The sequence below is a fragment of the Poromitra crassiceps genome, assembly GCF_964638095.1.
Source record: "Poromitra crassiceps genome assembly, chromosome: 8".
NCBI lineage: Eukaryota > Metazoa > Chordata > Actinopteri > Beryciformes > Melamphaidae > Poromitra > Poromitra crassiceps.
The window spans coordinates 12,994,632-13,016,339 of NC_139629.1; the positions used below are offsets into that span (position 1 = coordinate 12,994,632).

The window sequence follows — 21,708 nt, forward strand, 5'->3', positions numbered from 1 at the left end:
CAGGTGACCTTCATTGGCCTGAGTCTCATCAACACTGATATTATGACCCTGCTCGTCGTGGCTGTTGGCCCTGCAGGGGACTGTCATCGGCGTGTCTTCCGGCGCCGCTGCTGGCCCTGCTTATCCGGTTGTCCGTCATTGCGCCGCCCATTCGTCACCAGTCATCAGGCCGTTCATCGTCGCCCTGTCCCATTACCCGCTACGCATCCGGTTGCTCGTTGTCGCCCTGGCCCTTCGTCTCCACTACTGACCCCTATCCTCTCTCTCCCCTCTTTATTTCTTTTCTTCCCCTTCTCAGACGAGAAGGCGCGGCAGGCAGCTTTTCTTGCGCGTTTCAAGTGGTGATCCATGCGGCCGCTCCTGCAGCGGAGTGCAGCTGCTCCTGCACAGAGTAGCCATACCTCACCTGGCTGACAGAGTGCAGCTGCTCCTGCACAGAGTAGCCATACCTCACCTGGCTGACAGGGGGCTTGCGGTAAGGCATGAAGGGTTAATGGCTGAGGGATGCTGGTAGGTTAGAATACTTTAGGTTAGGCTGTAGATCAGCTAGATTTGTTTTATGTTATATAGTTCAGGCTGTAAAAGATTCCCACACACTGTCCAAACTTGCAATAAAATTACTTTTGTGATGTTTTGCAAGGTCGGAGACTGAAACGTCACAAAATAAATTTTATTGCAGGTTTGCAGACTCTCTTTTACAATTCATGCAGGCTTTGTCCTTGTCCTATGCACCTGTCCCAGGAAAGAGATGTGCAGAGTTTTGCTTCTAATATAGTTCAGGCTCAAAATAGATTAGATTAGAGTAGGTTAGGAATGGGCTGTAGATTAGCTAGATTCCTTGTTTGCTAGTTAGTTCCGGTTGAGGTTACAGTAGTCAGAATGTCTGCAGTTGTTGCTCGTTTGGTTTGGCCGTTCTGCTGCCATTTCCGGTGTGCCGCTTCAGCGGCGGTGTGGCGCTGGTGCTGTGGCAGAGTGGCCAGGTGAAATGAGTAACAGCTGCACGACCTAGGGCTGAGGGATAATTCAGTACTATCATTTGTTCTCTTTCAGTGGTATCATATCGTGATGATATGACAATTGCCAGGTAATTATAATATATGATAATATGATGATTGGATTACTAAATGTGACTTTGCTTACATGAACCATGTTGTGATTGGTATCAAAACTGACCCCTGTGATTAGTGAGATATTGATTTTAACTGTATCGCCCAGCCCCAGTATACCCTGTTTGCTCTGCTCTCTCTCTTCTACCCACCCCCCCCCCCATTCTCTCCCTTCTCTCACTCCACTCTCCCTCCCTTTTCCCCCCATTCTATCCCCTCCCCCTCTCTCCCCCCTCCCCCTCTCTCCCCTCCCCCCTCTCTCTCTAATATAAGCTTGTTCAATCCTGTTTATTGATAGTGCTTAGTTAGACATGGCTAGACATATTCTCTGTAAAGCCATCTGAGACATGCTTGTGAATTAGGGCTATACAAAAAAAAACTTTAATTGACTTGTGTGCGAAAGTGAGGCCCGGCCAAAATGTCCTCACTTCCCAGGTATAAAACTCAAAATGGTCCTCACTAAGAGAGCTGTACAAGAACACATACACACACACACACACACACACACACACACACACACACACACACACACACACACACACACACACACAGCTGTTCCTCTCTCATGCTCCGTGGTCCTTGTCTGCCGCTTTCACATGTCCCAGAAATATAAACACAGCGCCGAGGAAGGACGGGCTGTGCAAGACTGTGTGTATCTAGAGTTATGATCTGAGTGTGTGTGTGTGTGTGTGTGTGTGTGTGTGTGTCTGTGTGTGTGTGTGTGTGTGTGGGTGTGTGTGTGTGTGTGTGTGGGTGTGTGTGTGTGTGTGTGTGTGTGTGTGTGTGTGTGTGTGTGTGTGTGTGTGTGTGTGTGTGTGTGTGTGTGTGTGTGTGTGTGCGCGCGTGCATGTGTGTGTATTGTGCTTATTTCCATTCCCGTCCCCCTGGGGTGGGGGGGCTTCTAAAATGCCAGGGTTCCTTTGGGATGGGGGACAGGAGGGGGGGGGGGGGGGGGGGGGGCTGTGCTGTGAGAAAAACCCCTGAGTCGCCCATGGCCCTAAACCACCTTTGACTTCTCTCAGTTTCTCACCCCACCCACCCCCGCTCTGGCTGAAATGGACCCTTCCGTTCCCTTCGTTACGTAAGCAAGGGCCTATTCCAACATGGAGGGAGGCTCTGAAGGGATGAGCCAAATTGTTTTGTTTGGATTTGTTTTCATGGGGCAGGGGGGGTGCGCAGTTGCTGGTCTGAGCAGTCACAAATCACACATACACCTCTCCATCACATCACATACAGTACACACACATGCATGTATGCACACAAACACACACACACAAACACACCTATAAACAAATACCTCTCTTCTCCTACAGTACACGCGCTCAATTTTGTAACTCTTCCCATGTCCAAATACGGTAATTGGAGGTCATCCAGAAACATCATGAAAACGATGTGGGGAAAAAGAGGAATGGTGCAACTCTTATCTGCACTCCACTGCTTCATCACTGCACCTTCTCATCCTTTTCTCACCTGTTTGGAAACCTGAAACTAAACCTCCTGTTCATGTCTGAGAGATATGACAAGCTTGACTCATGTTCTCTACAGTATGTGGCCATTTCCTATCATACATGAGTATGTGAGCCAATGCCTTGAACCCAGGCTTATTTAACTTCACGGCAGATCCATTTTGCACGAGGAGAATATGACGTACTTTGGTGATTTAAATGTATAATCTCAAAAATTTCAGTTTCGTTCTCTTTGGCGATGAGCGGTAATTGCAGGTGGGATCCAAACAAACAGTAGTCTCGCTTGCCAGACTTCCCTCCGTGCTGGAAGAGGAGTCTGGCTGCATGGAAACAGGCTGCTGGTATAAGGTGCCGAGTCTGCCGACCATTTCAGTCGGCAGCGGAAGAAAATCCCTTTCCGCTCCCTGCAAGCTCTGCCATTTGCTCCGACCCGCTCTGACTGACCGGCTGCGACCATATATGGATTTCGTTTCCACTCTCTCCATGACGAATCTATGTCAAATTCCTCTGCCGCTGTGCGTGTCCAATCTGTCCATCTCAAATGCCTGCACCGCCGTGAAACAACATCATCAACAATGCGAGCTCGTTGCTACACGCTGAAAACGATTAGATCTGGATTGTGCCTGCTTGGTACTTTTCGGTGGATGGTTGTAAAGGATAAACTGAGCCTTTCCCCCCTGCTCTATACCAGAGTGGATTAGCAGCCAGACTCTCACCCGTTGTAGGGAGAGAGTCTGGCAAGCGAGACAGTTAGTCAGTTTGTTCGGGCCATAGTAACCAGCCGCAATGGTAGCAGAGACTACTAAGATTAAGGCCTTGGCCACACTGATCCGTCAGAAAATGGACAGAATTATTGAACAGACAGATGTCTGTCCGATGCATTGTTTTAACGGACAGATGTGTCCCTATGCGTTGTTTTTGTACAGTGGGCAGCAGGGATCGTTTAAAATTCTGGGTCTAGGGATCTAGGGATCGTTTTGACTAATCCTGGCTTCCTCTGACGTTAATAGATCAATAAAATGTTTTCCAGTTATTCCTAGGCTGCAAACTTGTTTTAACATGCAAATCGGAGTGGTTTCTAACGAGAATAATGTAACGTTAACGCTACGTTATGTCAGACTGTTCTCATCCCCATGCCAAAGCCCCCGCCTCGGCCATGAACATATGAGAGGCGAGGAGCTGCTGCTGCTGTGCGCGCCCCCGCGGCCCGGAGCTTGGGGCTCGTGCATGAGCATACCACTCTCTCCCGCCTGACTGGCCGGGAGAGAGTGCTTCCAAGTCGGACTGATAATATAAACATCATTTGAGCTTATCCAGGTAACATATTAATAAAGTAATGACACATTCACATTCAACTATAATTAAGACATGTGCCAACTTTGACGACGTTTGGTTCAGTATTTTAAGAGCAAACAGGTTTTTTTTAACTTCCTGAAAAGTTGCTGTTGCTCCATCTTCTTTGAAAAGTTTAAACAAATCTCGGAACGCCTCCTCTCGAGACCTCGACTCTGATTGGCTAAACGGACAGTGACTATCCGACCATCCGACCATCCGATACGTCCATCCAGAAAAAGTTCATCCCTCTCCAACTTTCTGTCCCTCAAAACGTATGCAAATTTTCTGGATACGTACGCTTCTGAGTGCTCCACGGACAGTCGGACAGCTGTCATTGAAAATGAATGGAAGTGAACAGAGAAATGAACGCACACGGACAGACACCACGGATCAGTGTGGCCAAGGCCTAAGAGTGAGAAGATCATCTGAACCCACTAGGAAATCACACTCAAACACAAGGAGACAGATGTTGACATGTGTTAACCAGCAGTTACTCATGCTTGGAGAGCCTACAGTAGCATCATAAAATGAACTCTGTGGGGAATTGATCAACTGACGCTCATATTCAGCTATTTCTTCATGTGTTCTTTACTGGTGTGAACAGACACATGCACCATGCTTAGCTAAAGTTATAAGGGCCTGCGATCAGAGTCAGACCTATTCTGATGCCCCCCTGACCGCCTAAATCTCTATCTGGGACGAGAAAAAATGACCAAAGGTCTACTCAATAAACAAGCTACATGTGAGACCATGTGAACCTAAATGAACCAATTACAAACGAGCGCAAATTCGCAATAGCTGAGACCACACATGTGAATTTCCAAATTTCAGCCTTCTGCCTCTGCCATCCTGCATTTCAAAACCCTCCCCCCCATTTCCACCCTTTTAGCCAATGGCATGTACATACACACACACACACACACACACACACACACACACACACACACACACACACACACACACACACACACACACGTACACTTGACCTCCATGCCAAATTTCAGCCTCCTATAGCGAAAACTGTGCCTGCTAAAGGGTGGTGAACTTTTTGTGGACTGACCAACCGACCAAACAACTGACCGACCGACCGACCGACCAACCAATCAACTGACTGACCGACAGAGTGACTTAGCTGGTCGCAGCTAAAAAGACAAACTGTAGGTGTGATCAACCAACCATCAGCCCACATGAGAATGATGATCAGGAGAAATAACTTTGACTAAGGAGAGGCACTTCACTAGCAGACTCCAGCTTCCCCCCCATCTTAGCTTACAGTAAGTGGACGCCAGCATAGGAAAGAAATCAGCATATGGCGTCGTGAGAGCCAACATTTTTCACGGAGCGCCCTTAGGTCTTATGTAATATAAGCATAAGCATGCACTTGATAATGCTACACACTTAAGCGGGATACTTACAGAAACGCAGACACAAGAGGCCTGGCTCTCGGCTCGACATTAAGCATGGCCAGAATGACGTGCAAGCTATTACGTGCTAGCTAGTTTGTACACACACACGCACACGCGCGCGTCCAGGAGATCACATATCGCTACAGGACGCCTGCTCGCTGTACTTGTGTACGGAGCGTGGACGCCTGCTCGCTGTACTTGTGTACGGAGCGTGGACGCCTGCTCGCTGTACTTGTGTACGGAGCGTGGACGCCTGCTCGCTGTACTTGTGTACGGAGCGTGGACGCCTGCTCGCTGTACTTGTGTACGGAGCGTGGACGCCTGCTCGCTGTACTTGTGTACGGAGCGTGGACGAGGCACGTAGTGAAATATGTGTGCTTCTAAATACACGGCTAATTGGAGCACATCTAGACCATCTTTGCCCTGCAGTTACAGTCATTACTCAGCTATGTACTGGCCCTGTTCCTCCACTAGACAAGAGCTGTGAAAAAAGAGAAGCTGGTTGACGTAAGTGTTAGTGGTTTATGGTTTTGTGTGTTCGTGTGTGTGTGTTTGTGTGTGTGTGTGTGTGTGTGTGTGTGTGTGTGTATGTGTGTTTAGATATGCACTATAGCTCACCAAAAAGCCTAATATTGCTCCCCCTCTCTATCTCTGTTCCCTCATCCAGCAGGCCTTGTGTTAGTCCAGAATAAAAGCTATTCCTGGCAGTGCTGGCTCCACATGAGGGCACGTCTGAGGAATGCTCCTCAGCTTGCCTCACAGCCCGTCCGAGCGCGGGAGTCTGCTGGGGAGTCGTTTCTTCTGTCATCATCGCTGCTGGATGGGACCTCCTCACATCATCACTTACAAGACCTGGACTGCCAATTGGCACCGTCTTCCTACACTGGGCTGCAAATTCAGGGGTTTAAACTCCTTAGTTAGTAACTAGTGGGTTACTGCATTTGGAGTACCGCTCCCTAATTAGTGTTCAGTGTAAATCAGAAGTCGACTATGATTGAACTTGCACACTTCTACTAGTGTCTCATTTCAGCCGGCTATTTACACTGCAACTGCACTCGTGTAGCTTAATCCACTCTGTTTGACGACAAACTAGAATCAAAGACTTTGCCATGATGACAGTGCAACCATCTATTAAATGGATTTGATTTAATTATGTAGCTTTTATTTAACAAGACAAGTCAAGTAAAAGCACACCTGGATTTACAATGATGGCCTGGAAAAGAGGCAAACAGCCTCTTGATGGGGAATCCGGGAAAGGGGGGATGGATGGATGGATGGATGAATGAATGAATGAACGACAACAAGAGAGAAACCAGATAAGAGAGATAGTGCTTTGGAGAAGGCAACAGAAAACAATACTAATAGCAATTAAAATATGCAACAAAAAACATCTCTGACAGCACCAGTAAAGAAGTTAGTGTCGTAATATGGCTGATAAGCAGTGTCTGATTTTCATTTAGTTTAGAATGAAGCAATCATCTGCTCATAAACGTGTACGTATTTGTGACAATATACCCCGTGGAATGTCTGGATTCAGAAAAGAAACAGTTCATATTTTGTTCACCATATTTATTCTCCCATTACGGTAATTTATGGCCGATGTTGTAATCAGTCCGCATCTGAGTAGGGCAGTAAATCATGTCTAACTGTCAGTATGTCTGTCTGTCTGTCTGTCTGTCTGTCTGTCTGTCTGTCTGTCTCTCTCTCTATGAGTGAAGGAATTAACCAAAAAGGGGCTGGAGCAGAGCTGATACACCTCAGGCCAGATCACTGCTGCTGATACACACACACACACACACACACACACACACACACACACACACACACACACACACACTAGGGCTGAACGATATATCGTTTACACATCGACATTGCGATGTGCGCATGCGCGATAGTCACATCGCAGGACGTGCGATGTAAAAGGCAAATTCACGTTGCTTTAAAGCTCTCATTTTAGGGGTACTGAGACATGCTGAGACATGTTTGATCATATGCGTGCACACAGCGAACTCGAACAACCAATCACAATGATTCTTGTTGAAAGCATCAAAGCATGCCTCACCCCCTACACAGCAAACAACCAATCACAATCATTATTGTTGAACGCGTCTAAAAGCCTCCGCCCACCCCCGCTCCTCGAAAACACACTGAAGAAAAATGACTGACGAACAGGGAACAAGCACCGGTGGTGATACTGAAACTAACGATGAAAGGGAAGATTTGCTTCCAAAAAGAAATGCATTGTCCGCTATATGGAAATATTTCGGCTACAAAGAGGATGATGTTGACCAAAAACGGGTACTTTGTCGAAAGTGCCTTGCAGTTGTTGCCACAACGCGAGGCAACACGACCAATTTGTTTGACCATCTACAGCGACACCACAAAGCCCTGTATGACGAGTGCAAAGCCAGATCTGAATGCCGTCCACGGGCCAAGCAAAAGACAATTTCGGATTCCTTTGCCAGCATTACGCCCTACGAGAGAGGTTCCCGACGGCACAAGGAAATCACTGATGCCATCACTTTTCACCTCGCGAAAGACATGGTGCCAATATACACCGTCTCCAAAGAAGGATTTCAAAAAATGATCCGGTCGCTTGACAAGCGCTATGAGGTACCATCACGCACGTATTTCAATGGTGTTGCCATCCCAGACATGTACAAGAAATGCAAGGCAAAAGTTGAAGCAGAGCTGTCGTCAGTGCAATATTATGCAGCTACAACCGACTTGTGGTCGAGCCGCACAACGGAGCCCTACATCAGTCTGACCGTCCACTTTATTGACGAGGACTTCCAGCTGAAAAGTCGCTGTTTGCAAACGGCATATTTCCCGGAGGCTCACAACGCTGAGAATATCGCAGCGGGGGTGAGAGCAGCAGTGGCTGCCTGGGGGTTAGATGAGGCACGTCAAGTCTGCATAACAACAGACAATGCAGCGAATATGGTGTTGGCGGCCGAACTGAATGACTGGACCAGGCTGCAATGCTTTGGCCACAGACTGCATCTTGCAGTTGGTAAGTTGACCACGCTATATTTACTAAGCTCCTGAAATGTAACAGTTTTCGTTTAATCATTTAGTTTTATAAGCATTAAAGGCACAGTCAGACCAATTTCAAACTGCAGGGCACACCGTGTGTGTGTGTTTGTGTGTGTGTGTGTGTGTGTGTGTGTGTGTGTGTGTGTGTGTGTGTGTGTGTGTGTGTGTGTGTGTGTGTGGGGGGGGGGGGCGGGGCGGGGGGGGGGTAATGTAAAACTCGTTGTGAGACAAGTTATATTCTTTGAGAATGAATGGGCTAGCCTGTCAGTCATATATCTTTAAAACAGAGAGCAAAGCATGCAGAAACTATATATGTAATCTTTAAATAATCTACTGTATAGTTGAATCAGTTGCAAAAACACAAATGAGTACTTTATTGTTTCAAATATGAATGTGTATTTAATGTCTATTTCCCTCCCTCCCTTAGAAAACGCAGTGAAAAAGGATGATCGCATCAACCGTGCTACAGGTGTGTGCAAGAAGCTGGTGGCTCACTTCTCTCACAGCTGGAAGGCCAGACATGCTTTTGAAGAAGCCCAGGAGAAACACAAACTACCAACACATGCCCTCGTATCAGAATGCCAAACAAGATGGGGTTCCAGACAGGCGATGATCAGCAGGATACTGGAGCAGCAGAAGGCTATAACTGAGGTCCTGTCTGCAGATAAGAAGGCGCGCCATCTCATTCCAACCTGGCAAGATATAGATGTCCTGGAATCTGTCAGCAAGGCACTGGGCCCTGTGCTGGAATTCACTGATGCACTTTCTGGGGAAGACTACGTTAGTGTCTCCTATGTGAAGCCAGTTCTTCACCTATTCAACAGTTCAATGCTGTTAATGCAAGAGGAAGACACAGACCTGACCCAGAGGTTGAAGAACCAGATGTTGGACTACATCAATGAGAAATATGAGGATGAGGCTACTCAGGAGATGCTAGATGTGGCATCTTGCTTGGACCCCCGGTTCAAGATGGATTTCGTCTATACAGACGACAAGCCCAAAATCAAGGCCAGAGTGACATCAGAGATGATGGAATGCCAGGAGGAGACATCAAGCTGCAGCACTGAAGTGGACCCCACAGTTGCTGGCACGCCCCAGGCAAAGAAAGCCAAGAAGTCCTTGGGAAGTTTCTTTAAAAAGAGCGCAGCAGATGCAGCACAGGGTGAATCCTCTCTGACTCTGCCCCTTAAGGATGCTGTGGAAGCAGAGTTAAACAACTACCTGCTAACACCTACCATAGATGAGGAGGAAGATCCACTTGCATGGTGGAAAACACACAAAGTAAGCTTTCCACGACTCGCCAAGCTTGCCCGCAAGTATCTGTGCATCCCTGCCACCAGCTGCCCCTCAGAGAGGCTTTTCAGTGCAAGCGGCAACATCGTCACTTGCAAACGTTCCTGTCTCAAGCCTGCAATGGTGGATAGACTGGTATTCTTGGCCAAAAACCTCTAAGCTTGAGTGAGCAATGCATACAGATGCTTAAAAAGTCAAATTATTATATTTTGACTGTTTTTTTTTTACTGTTTAAATATGTTTACTACTGTACTGTACTTTGCTGCTATTTGCAAAAAAAGAGGTTTGTAAAACCCCTCAGGGGCTTTTTTTATAGCTGCCTGCCCTTATTTTTTTTTGAGAATTCTGTTTAAATATGTTTACTACTGTACTGTACTTTGCTGCTATTTGCAAAAAAAGAGGTTTGTAAAACCCCTCAGGGGCTTTTTTTATAGCTACCTGCCCTTATTTTTATTTTGAGAATTCTGTTTACAATATGTTTACTACTGTACTGTACTTTGCTGCTATTTGCAAAAAAAGAGGTTTGTAAAACCCCTCAGGGGCTTTTTTTATAGCTACCTGCCCTTGTTTTTATTTTGAGAATTCTGTTTACAATATGTTTACTACTGTACTGTACTTTGCTGCTATTTGCAAAAAAAGAGGTTTGTAAAACCCCTCAGGGGCTTTTTTATAGCTACCTGCCCTTATTTTTATTTTGAGAATTCTGTTTACAATATGTTTACTACTGTACTGTACTTTGCTGCTATTTGCAAAAAAAGAGGTTTGTAAAACCCCTCAGGGGCTTTTTTTATAGCTACCTGCCCTTATTTGTATTTTGAGAATTCTGTTTAAATATGTTTACTACTGTACTGTACTTTGCTGCTATTTGCAAAAAAAGAGGTTTGTAAAACCCCTCAGGGGCTTTTTTATAGCTGCCCTTATTTTTATTTTGAGAATTCTGTTTACAATACTACTGTACTGTACTTTGCTGCTATTTGCAAAAAAAGAGGGTTGTAAAACCCCTCAGGGGCTTTTTTTTTAATAGCTGCCCTTATTTTTATTTTGAGAATTCTGTTTAAATATGTTTACTTTGTTGCTATTTGCAAAAAAAGAGGGTTTAAGTTTGGAATAAAATGTCAAATGACCTATTTTGTCACTTGTGTTAATTCCTTAGTGTAATAATGAAGCTTCCTTCATTTACTGCTCTGTTTTTAACCAAGAGTACAGAGATATAGCCTCCTGTAATATCCTGGATCCCTTCTAGATGCCACCCTTCTTCATTCAAAGATGAACCCCCTTATTTTAGGGTAAGCAACATGCATTATTATCATAACATGTTAGATCATTGACTTTAGCCTGGATTGACTGAAGAGTATTATCAGAATGAGAAGAGAATGGTGTCATCATGGTAAGTCAACCACTCAGAGTGTACATGGGAGCCCACTTCTGATTGTTAAACATTTCCGAAGACCACCTTCCCAAATCAATGGGCTATCATTCTGATATTGTGATGTTATAGAGGCCACTATAGATTGCGCTCTGAGGCCTACCAGTGGCATGGGCCACAGCCCAGTGGTTGAGAAACACACTATTAAAATACCTGATTTCCCCTCCAAAATCAGATGGACTCCTCTACAAAATCACTCCAATCATTCTAGAAGTATTACTTTCTTTAAAATAGAGCTATTCTGGTAATCTGGTGAAAATCCCTGTATTTTTCATATCGCAATATATATCGCAGGTGGGGGAAATATCGCAATGTACGTTTTTCCCAATATCGCCCAGCCCTAACACACACACACACACACACACACACACACACACACACACACACACACACACACACACACACACACACACACACACATACACTCACACATACACACACACCATCGTCATCCTCACGCACTCTGTAATTAAATCTACCTGTTCCATATGAGTACATGTGATGTGACAGCTGAACACAGACACAGGCAGTGTATCATGTGATGTATGTGATGGTGTGTGTATCATGTGATGTATGTGATGGTGTGTGTATCATGTGATGTATGTGATGGTGTGTGTATCATGTGATGTATGTGATGGTGTGTGTATCATGTGATGTATGTGATGGTGTGTGTATCATGTGATGTATGTGATGGTGTGTGTATCATGTGATGTATGTGATGGTGTGTGTATCATGTGATGTATGTGATGGTGTGTGTGTATCAGCTGATGTGACAGCTGAACACACTGTGTCACAGGCACAGGCAGTGTATCATGCAGCACCCTGGCTCAGTTGAACTCTTCAGGTAGGTAAAAGCAGCAGATGGTGGCAGGTGTTCGGTCTGTATCTACTTCCCATGCTTCCTGTTCTTTCCATGGCCACATTGTCCATCTGGCCCTAGTTTCCCGCTACTGGGGAACACAGCCATCGCTGGCCTTGAAAGCCATGATTGTTTTCCCAATACAGACTGAGACCGCTGACTAGACTTTCAGATGTGTTGGGAACGTGTTTTTTTCCCCCTCCCTGCTCCTTGGTGGTAAAAGACACGTCAGGGAGTGTTTTACATCTTAGCTCATCACCGTTTATGAGAGCAATCATCAGCGTTAACGCAGCCAGAGGAGCCTCTGGGGCAACTCTTCTTGGCAGAGAGGAGACAGATGGGAGGAAGATGACCCAGGTTTACTTCCTTCTGTCCTTTTCCTCCTATCATCATGGACCAGGGAGGACAGAGGGATAATATGCAGTATGTACATGTAGCCTACATACAGTATATAATACCAGGACTGTCACAGATGAGGCCTTGTTCACTAAACTGAACCAAAACTACTTCATTAACAAATCTATCAAACTTATTTTCCTCTATACTCTCTGACTGTCCAAGTGTCCAAAGAATGACCATCAAATAGCATCTAACATTATAAATAAATGAACTAAAAAAGCCAGTAAAAATCACCCCCCAGAAAAACTCGTTGTCGTTGGTTGACATCCCTAACAAACAATCAGGCTAATTGGCAATGAGGTTATTAGCATGAACAAACGACAGGTAAAAGGAGCACAGTGGAGTGTATGTTTATGCTATGGATGTTTATGTTTATGTATGTGTATGTTTATGGAGGCCAAGTGGTAGTGTGGGATAACTTAGACATTCCTTGCAGTTTGTATCCAGAGGCTCGCATTTCCAGAAATCAAAGAGCTCAGGTCAAGACTATAGGCCTATAACATAGCCAAGGAGGTTTGGCCCATTGTGCCATATATCTTAAACAGATGGCCTCATGCAGAAAGCATCTGCAGAGCATAATAACATGCTCTCGTTTGATTACTGGAGCTTTTATGAAAGAAAAACAGAGTTTCACCAAATATTTGGTGTATGAGCAGAGAGAGAGAGAGAGAGAGAGAGCGAGAGAGAGAGACACAGAGAGAGAGAGAGAGAGAGAGAGAGAGAGACACAGAGAGAGAGAGAGAGAGAGAGAGAGAGAGAGACAGAGAGAGACACAGACACAGAGAGAGAGAGAGAGAGAGAGAGAGACAGAGAGGGCACTGGCTGTTTGTTTTGCTCTGCCAAGGACCCAAAACCACTTGAACAAACAACATGCGGAGAGGAAGAGAGTGATCATGTCCAAGTCCAACACAGCTTCTAACACCAGAACCAAATAAGGCAACACAGCAAGCTAATGGTTTTTATTAGCCTGCAAAATCATTGCATGCCCAGGCCACTTCCTGCAATATTCAGGGGAAAGACTTTGTGATCGTAGATTTGATTCACCTTTCTTTGTATTCTTTTTTCCGGGAACTAGTAGATACAAAAATTCAACAAACATTTGGTGGTTCTTCATCTGTCTTGTGAATTTAACTGTTAGCAGGAGATGATTTCCAATTCTGTTTGTATCTATTCTAGGTCAGTCAGGACCCCATGATGCCAGGTGAGCAGGGGCAAAGACATGATGCCAGGTGAGCAGGGACAAAGACATGATGCCAGGTGAGCAGGGACAAACACATGATGCCAGGTGAGCAGGGACAAACACATGATGCCAGGTGAGCAGGGACAAACACATGATGCCAGGTGAGCAGGGACAAACACATGATGCCAGGTGAGCAGGGACAAAGACATGATGCCAGGTGAGCAGGGACAAAGACATGATGCCAGGTGAGCAGGGACAAAGACATGATGCCAGGTGAGCAGGGACAAAGACATGATGCCAGGTGAGCAGGGACAAAGACATGATGCCAGGTGAGCAGGGACAAAGACATGATGCCAGGTGACCAGGGACAAAGACATGATGCCAGGTGAGCAGGGACAAAGACATGATGCCAGGTGAGCAGGGACAAAGACATGATGCCAGGTGAGCAGGGACAAACACATGATGCCAGGTGAGCAGGGACAAACACATGATGTCAGGTGAGCAGGGACAAACACATGATGCCAGGTGAGCAGGGACAAAGACATGATGCCAGGTGAGCAGGGACAAACACATGATGCCAGGTGAGCAGGGACAAACACATGATGCCAGGTGAGCAGGGACAAACACATGATGTCAGGTGAGCAGGGACAAACACATGATGCCAGTGAGCAGGGACAAAGACATGATGCCAGGTGAGCAGGGACAAACACATGATGCCAGGTGAGCAGGGACAAAGACATGATGCCAGGTGAGCAGGGACAAAGACATGATGCCAGGTGAGCAGGGACAAAGACATGATGCCAGGTGAGCAGGGACAAAGACATGATGCCAGGTGAGCAGGGACAAAGACATGATGCCAGGTGAGCAGGGACAAACACATGATGCCAGGTGAGCAGGGACAAAGACATGATGTCAGGTGAGCAGGGACAAACACATGATGCCAGTGAGCAGGGACAAAGACATGATGCCAGGTGAGCAGGGACAAAGCCAGCAATTACTAGAACAAGAATGATGAGAGAAAGAGAAACTTACCAGCTCATAGTTTGTTGCAGGAACACAAGATGAAGACACCTGAAAACAAAAAGAGCATTGGTCAGTCATATCGTTGATTCTTTGCAGAAATGTACATGTACAGTATACATGTACAGCACATTAAACAAGCAGCTGATAATACAGCATGTCGAATCATAACTGCCCGTTGAAACGTTTAGTCATCACAGCATTTAGGTTAGGTTTTGCAAAATACTTAAAGGTATTTTCTGATTTTCAACCGGCATTGTATCATTACAAAATCACTAGTATATCCCAAAACTGTAAACTGTTTTGCAGGCATTCATTTAGTTTGACACTTATTGAGAGTTGATTTGAGTTAAGCTGTGGACCAGTGATGTCATTCATGCACAAATGACATCACAAACCCAAATGAAACAGCTTGACAAACCGACTGTTTATTATCTCTCCAACTGGGGATTCAGGTCCTCTACAAATCGTGCTTCCCTTGGCCACAGCACCAGTGCTGGTAAGTGGGCGGTGTTTGGCGAATGCTGGAGCCTAGAGTATAACTCATGATCTGTCAAGTGCTCCGGCTAATCCCATTATCACTCTGACACTGACCACAATCAGTCCCCGAGTTGGGAGAGAAAGCCAGACGACCGGAGCTGATAAACAGGAAGCGCATAATGATAATGGCCTCAAACAGAACATTGAGATGAAGCGCTTCCAGAAAAAGATGAGCGCTTGATGAGGATGAAGATACCAAACAGGATGTCACCACTGCTGTGCTGTCTCTGTTCTGTCCTTTTCTTCCTGTTTCACCATCATTTCAGTAGCCGCTCATGGAAAAACTCCACCCCCCCAACTCAATTTAGCAGCAGTTAGCTTTGCACACCACCCTCTCACATGCGTAGTTTACAGACAAAAGGCAAATCAATAGCACAGGACAATTTGATGAATTCAATAAGCTTTTGGCCTGTTTCCAATTAATGTCTCCATCGTCCTGCTTCTGTTACTAGCATACTGTCCCAGATCTGTATATCTGCTGTGTCTGTTTTTAGCTGTGAGAGATTCTCTAGGGGTTATCTGAACTGTTGACCTCTAAAAGAGCCTTTCTGCTCTACTACTGCTCTACTCTACTGCTCTCCTTATCCCAGACTCACAGCGCTAACTGAAGGCCTCTGCTTCTACGGGCTCTGCTCTGTGTTACTGAAGCAAGTGCATTCCTTCTTGTCTGGCCACAGAAATAACATTACATTCTGGCTCACTTACAAATGTCCTAACTTTCTCTCTCGAAAATGTCATGTCTTTTCGTTAAGTTTGCTTGCAGCTCTACAGGAAGTTGCTAGAGCTCAAATTGACCAAAGAGTAAACAATCATTCTTTGCCGTTATATGAATGTTTTTGAGAAGGCCTCAATCCATCCGATTCTACACTTCAAAACAAACATTTCACACATTAGAGGAAGGTAGATGGGCAGCAATGAGCAAAGTGTTAGATGTCCAGGTGCACAAGCACAGACATATGAGATGCTCCTAGCATATTTCCAGAGGAACAGTTTGGCTCATCATGGTTACCATGACTTCCGAGAGGTCGCCAAGGAAAGTTGAAGCCAGACTCTAGAGGGCAACATGGAGTAAAATGACCTGCTTTGACAAGCAACAGAACACTATGAAGCATGTATCACAGCCCTGTTCAGGTACATGTTGTGTGTTTACATAAATGCGGTTTATGTTAATCACTACAAAACACCATGATTCATTATTTTTGCAACACTTTCCACTGAAAGCTCCCACGCTTGTGTAATTCAGCTTCTGCGCCGGAACTCAATTTTCAACCTGGGTTCTGGGACTCCGTCCATGTTTTCTGCAGAACAGATAGCATGCAGTCGAGTATTATGTATTAACCAGGTGTTTCAGGCTAGCAAAAACACACTGGCATGGTTATCTAAAGGTGAACCATTATCAACCCTTCTCACTGGGGGTCATTTTGTGTTGAAAAGGCAGGGTAAACACAGGTGCAAGCAAAACACTAATGAGGGTTTCAAACTTCCATGATTGGAATTTGGAAACCCTCATTAGTGTTGTGCTTGCACCTGTGTTTATTCTGCCTTTTCGACACAAAACGGCCCCCCGTGAAAATGGTCTATTGGAAGAACAATCAACTGTTCTGTCCTGGAGTGCAGTGTGGACTACATATCCAGCAGTTGCAGATGTTTCTGAATCAAGCTAAAAGCGCTGCTGGATGACGGCCATACAGTAGAGAGGTGAGGCGTGCTAATGACATTCACAAGGTTAGAGAGTGTGTGAGTCACCTTGGCTCATTTGAGTCTTTGTTCCTTTGATGGCCGTTACACCGGCCCTGTCTGGGACGCAGGAATGTTCACTCTAAACAGGAAATGACCATTAGCCTATCTGATAACAAGTTTGACTTCCAAACCGTAGAAGCAGCTGATACTCTTGATATGAAAAGAGGCAGCTATGTTTGACATGCTGAGATAGAGTGGCAGTTACAAATTCCTTCAAAGCCTTTGAGACTTGCATGTGATTTGCTAAATAGCTCTTAAGGCCCATTCCCATGTAAAAAAAACTAGAAAGATATCTATAAATAGAAAACTAGATTTAAATGGTTTTAAGTAAATATAATGTACTGTATGTGTTCCCACTACAATTATCTCACTAGCGCTCGGCGCGGTGCAGTTGAGCAAACAGGCGAGCACGCGAAGTGTGCGAGGCATGCTAGAAGTGAGCGCTAGAAGCACGCAATATTTCCAGTAACAAACATCCAATATTATAGCTCTAACTATTCATTTTTTTGTTTGATCTCAAAGAGATTTTTTTGGATGCAGAGATGACGGTAACATTTTTCAAACAATCAAATCAAAAGTTCTGAGAAAAAAGACAGCAGGAGAATTCATTAGCTTACTGCAATGATGCTTCATTTGCTGAGGAAGTCCTCACAGATATTGTTGTAATGTGTCATTATAGTTCATATAATTAATATTGTAATAATTATCATATTAAATGGTAATGGGCGTTTAAAGGTCAATAGATTTTGGGCAATGTAGATTGCCAATATTGCACACAAGTGACAAAAGTGCAATCTTGTGCAAGTGCAACCAGCTGTTCCAAAGTGTCTAAAGCAGCAATCCAGAGTTGCCTGTCTAGTTTGCCCAAGAAGTTGTCCTGTCTATCAAGGCCCTAGATGAATGATGGCAACCCAGTGGAATGTGTGTCTGTTTTCCTTATGTCTTGAGTGTGTCTTGAGTTGACAGGTTACAGTATCTCCCATCTGGCTTAAGTCTCCCCCATCACCAGTCACTCTCACCCTCCCATGGGCTCCTCCGCACCCTCCCCTCCACATCACGCCCCACATGACCTGGCGTTCTCCACCTCTCAGAGGCCCCCTGCTTCTCCAGACCCCCACCCCTCCTCTGGCCTGGTCAGTGTCACCTGGCCCTGCCTCTGCCCTCTGGTGCATGCTGTTGACAGCTAGTCCACCTGCAGTCAGTAATCATTTAGATCAGTGCTTCTCAACCTTTTATAGTCATATACCCCGCTCCACACACACACACACATGCACTTATAAAATTGCGAAGCACGCTATGGCCACGTGAAGCGTGCAATATTTTCGAGTCGTTTTTAATCCTAAAATAATCCACAAAAATATGATAAAGCAACTGGCACTTCTTGAGCAATCCCATGAAACACAACCCGAGCCAGTCAACTGGTTTGAGTCCTATACAACATACTGGCAAAGCGTGCGTGAGAAAAATGAATGAGAAAGGCTCTCTCCTCCCGTAACAACACCATCAAGTTGCCCTTGAGCAAGGCACTCAAGGCTGTCTTTTTTTCCAGGCTCGGCGGCCAAAAAATGTTGTTGAACTAGGCAGCAGCAGCCAGGTGTCAATGTGTGTATGTGTGAAGCAAAGTGTGAAGCAAGGCGTTAGTGTACAAGAACACATGTGCTCAGCTGACTTTCCCTGGAAGGCGACCATAACCCAGCTAGCCCTCACAGTTACAGGGATCTAACCCTATATCCCTCATAGTTAGAGGGATCTAACCCTATAGCCCTCATAGTTAGAGGGATCTAACCCTATAGCCCTCACAGTTAGAGGGATCTAACCCTAGCCCTCACAGTTAGAGGGATCTAACCCTATAGCCCTCACAGTTAGAGGGATCTAACCCTATAGCCCTCACAGTTAGAGGGATCTAACCCTATAGCCCTCATAGTTAGAGGGATCTAACCCTATAGCCCTCACAGTTAGAGGGATCTAACCCTATAGCCCTCACAGTTAGAGGGATCTAACCCTATAGCCCTCATACTTAGAGGGATCTAACCCTATAGCCCTCATACTTAGAGGGATCTAACCCTATAGCCCTCACAGTTACAGGGATCCAACCCTATAGCCCTCATACTTAGAGGGATCTAACCCTATAGCCCTCACAGTTACAGGGATCTAACCCTATAGCCCTCATACTTAGAGGGATCTAACCCTATAGCCCTCACAGTTACAGGGATCTAACCCTATAGCCCTCATACTTAGAGGGATCTAACCCTATAGCCCTCACAGTTAGAGGGATCTAACCCTATAGGCCTCATAGTTAGAGGGATCTAACCCTAGCCCTCATAGTTAGAGGGATCTAACCCTATAGCCCTCACAGTTAGAGGGATCTAACCCTATAGCCCTCAGTTAGAGGGATCTAACCCTATAGCCCTCAGTTAGAGGGATCTAACCCTATAGCCCTCATAGTTAGAGGGATCTAACCCTATAGCCCTCATAGTTAGAGGGATCTAACCCTATAGCCCTCATCGTTAGAGGGATCTAACCCTAGCCCTCATAGTTAGAGGGATCTAACCCTATAGCCCTCACAGTTAGAGGGATCTAACCTTATAGCCCTCAGTTAGAGGGATCTAACCCTATAGCCCTCACAGTTACAGGGATCTAACCCTATAGCCCTCAGTTAGAGGGATCTAACCCTATAGCCCTCACAGTTACAGGGATCTAACCCTATAGCCCTCAGTTAGAGGGATCTAACCCTATAGCCCTCACAGTTAGAGGGATCTAACCCTATAGCCCTCACAGTTAGAGGGATCTAACCCTATAGCCCTCACAGTTAGAGGGATCTAACCCTATAGCCCTCACAGTTACAGGGATCTAACCCTATAGCCCTCATAGTTAGAGGGATCTAACCCTATAGCCCTCACAGTTAGAGGGATCTAACCCTATAGCCCTCAGTTACAGGGATCTAACCCTATAGCACTCACAGTTAGAGGGATCTAACCCTATAGCCCTCACAGTTACAGGGATCTAACCCTATAGCCCTCATAGTTAGAGGGATCTAACCCTATAGCCCTCACAGTTAGAGGGATCTAACCCTATAGCCCTCAGTTACAGGGATCTAACCCTATAGCCCTCACAGTTAGAGGGATCTAACCCTATAGCCCTCAGTTACAGGGATCTAACCCTATAGCCCTCATAGTTAGAGGGATCTAACCCTATAGCCCTCACAGTTACAGGGATCTAACCCTATAGCCCTCATAGTTAGAGGGATCTAACCCTATAGCCCTCACAGTTAGAGGGATCTAACCCTATAGCCCTCACAGTTAGAGGGATCTAACCCTATAGCCCTCACAGTTAGAGGGATCTAACCCTATAGCCCTCATAGTTAGAGGGATCTAACCCTATAGCCCTCACAGTTAGAGGGATCTAACCCTATAGCCCTCACAGTTAGAGGGATCTAGCCCTAGCCCTCACAGTTAGAGGGATCTGCATGTGTCTTTGAGGAAGTGCCAATTTGGGTGACGTTCTGCCTGCAGGAGAGCCAAAACATGATACAAAGAGCCACTTCAAGAAGAAGTCTGCAACCATCAAAACCACTATGGCTCTTGCATTGAATGACGTCGTCACGTGTAATAAAACACATTAATCTTATTTGTGCAATACAAATAACATTGATTATACTGGAGAAAACGAGTTGCAGAGGATCTCATCTTCTATTGAGCTGACATATAAGGTTTGTAAATACATGTGATAACCCGCCGTCGCCGTCGCCACAGGAACACAGCCCCTGACTTAAAGGATGGGTTTTCCGTGGGGAATATGAATATATATTAAATCTCACGCCCCTAAGGTTTTCGAATCCGTTGAAATTTTTGAAATTGGATATTCACTGCCAGAGATATCAAGCATCTCTCACATATTTTTTGGGCCAGCCGACGCGTTTCGCGTCATCTGGCCTAAGTCCGCCTTGCGGAACTCGTGCACCTATGAACTACAACTGTTGTTGGCCATGGTCCCGCCTCTAGAGGTCCTCCACGCCCCTTCAGAGGCCTTGACCAAAACAAAAACGCAGCCATCTTGTCAACCGCCTAGCCTGCTGTAGCTAATATTAGCTTCCCATAGTTCCTTGCAAAGAGACCATTATCTCGGGAACGGAAGCACTAATCGACACGGGACTGGCGGCATTGGAAAGCTCGTCAAATTTTACATCTAGTAGTAGGTGGGTTGAAGTAACGAAATCAACGCTGAGCAATGTACCCGTTTTTACACATTTTTACAGAAAATAGTTACAACAACATCACTACACTAGTTACAACTCCTACGAAAATGCCTTAAAATGCATGAATTTTTTTTTATGAAGACATCTCCCGACATATATACTACCGTTTACATTTGGTGCAATTTGGAGGCAATTTTATTTTCGATTTATTTCTTGTTCTTTGTATATTTCATTGTCGAAGCCTTCTTCTTCTTCTTCTTTGAGTTTTATGGCGGTTGGCAAACATATATGTGCATTACCGCCACCTACTGGAGTTTGATATCAGCCAAATGCCTGAGGGGTGGGCATAAAAACGAAGGCCACGCGAGCCCAGTGCATTGTGGGAAATGTAGTATTTCGAGTCCCCGCACCCGCACCTCCCCCCCACCACCCCCCCCCCACACACAGAGTGGATTTCGGTTGATATCTCTGTGAGTAAACCTCCAATTTCAAAAATTTCAACGGATTCGAAAACCTTAGGGGCGTGAGATTTAATATATATTCATATTCCCCACGGAAAACCCATCCTTTAAAGGTCAGACTGAGCGTAGCTGGCCGTCCCACGGCAGAATAGCTCACATTCTCCCTCATGGTAAGTAGTTGCTTCCTACATTGTTGAAGCTGGAGTGGAACTTTGCACCCTTCCTGTCTGGTGAAGCCGTCAGAGC

The 21,708-nt window shown here is 45.6% G+C and overlaps 1 protein-coding gene across 1 annotated transcript in view; it reads right to left on the bottom strand.

The window, feature by feature from the left end:
• The window catches only part of tns1b (tensin 1b), a gene marked incomplete at its 5' end in the record, with an annotated part of 254,067 nt that overhangs the window by 124,237 nt on the left and 108,122 nt on the right, over positions 1-21,708 (bottom strand). Inside the window, one exon of the mRNA XM_083641496.1 lies at positions 14,539-14,577. Coding sequence (XP_083497622.1) covers positions 14,539-14,577 — 39 coding nt within the window. The remainder of the gene's footprint in view (positions 1-14,538; positions 14,578-21,708) is intronic.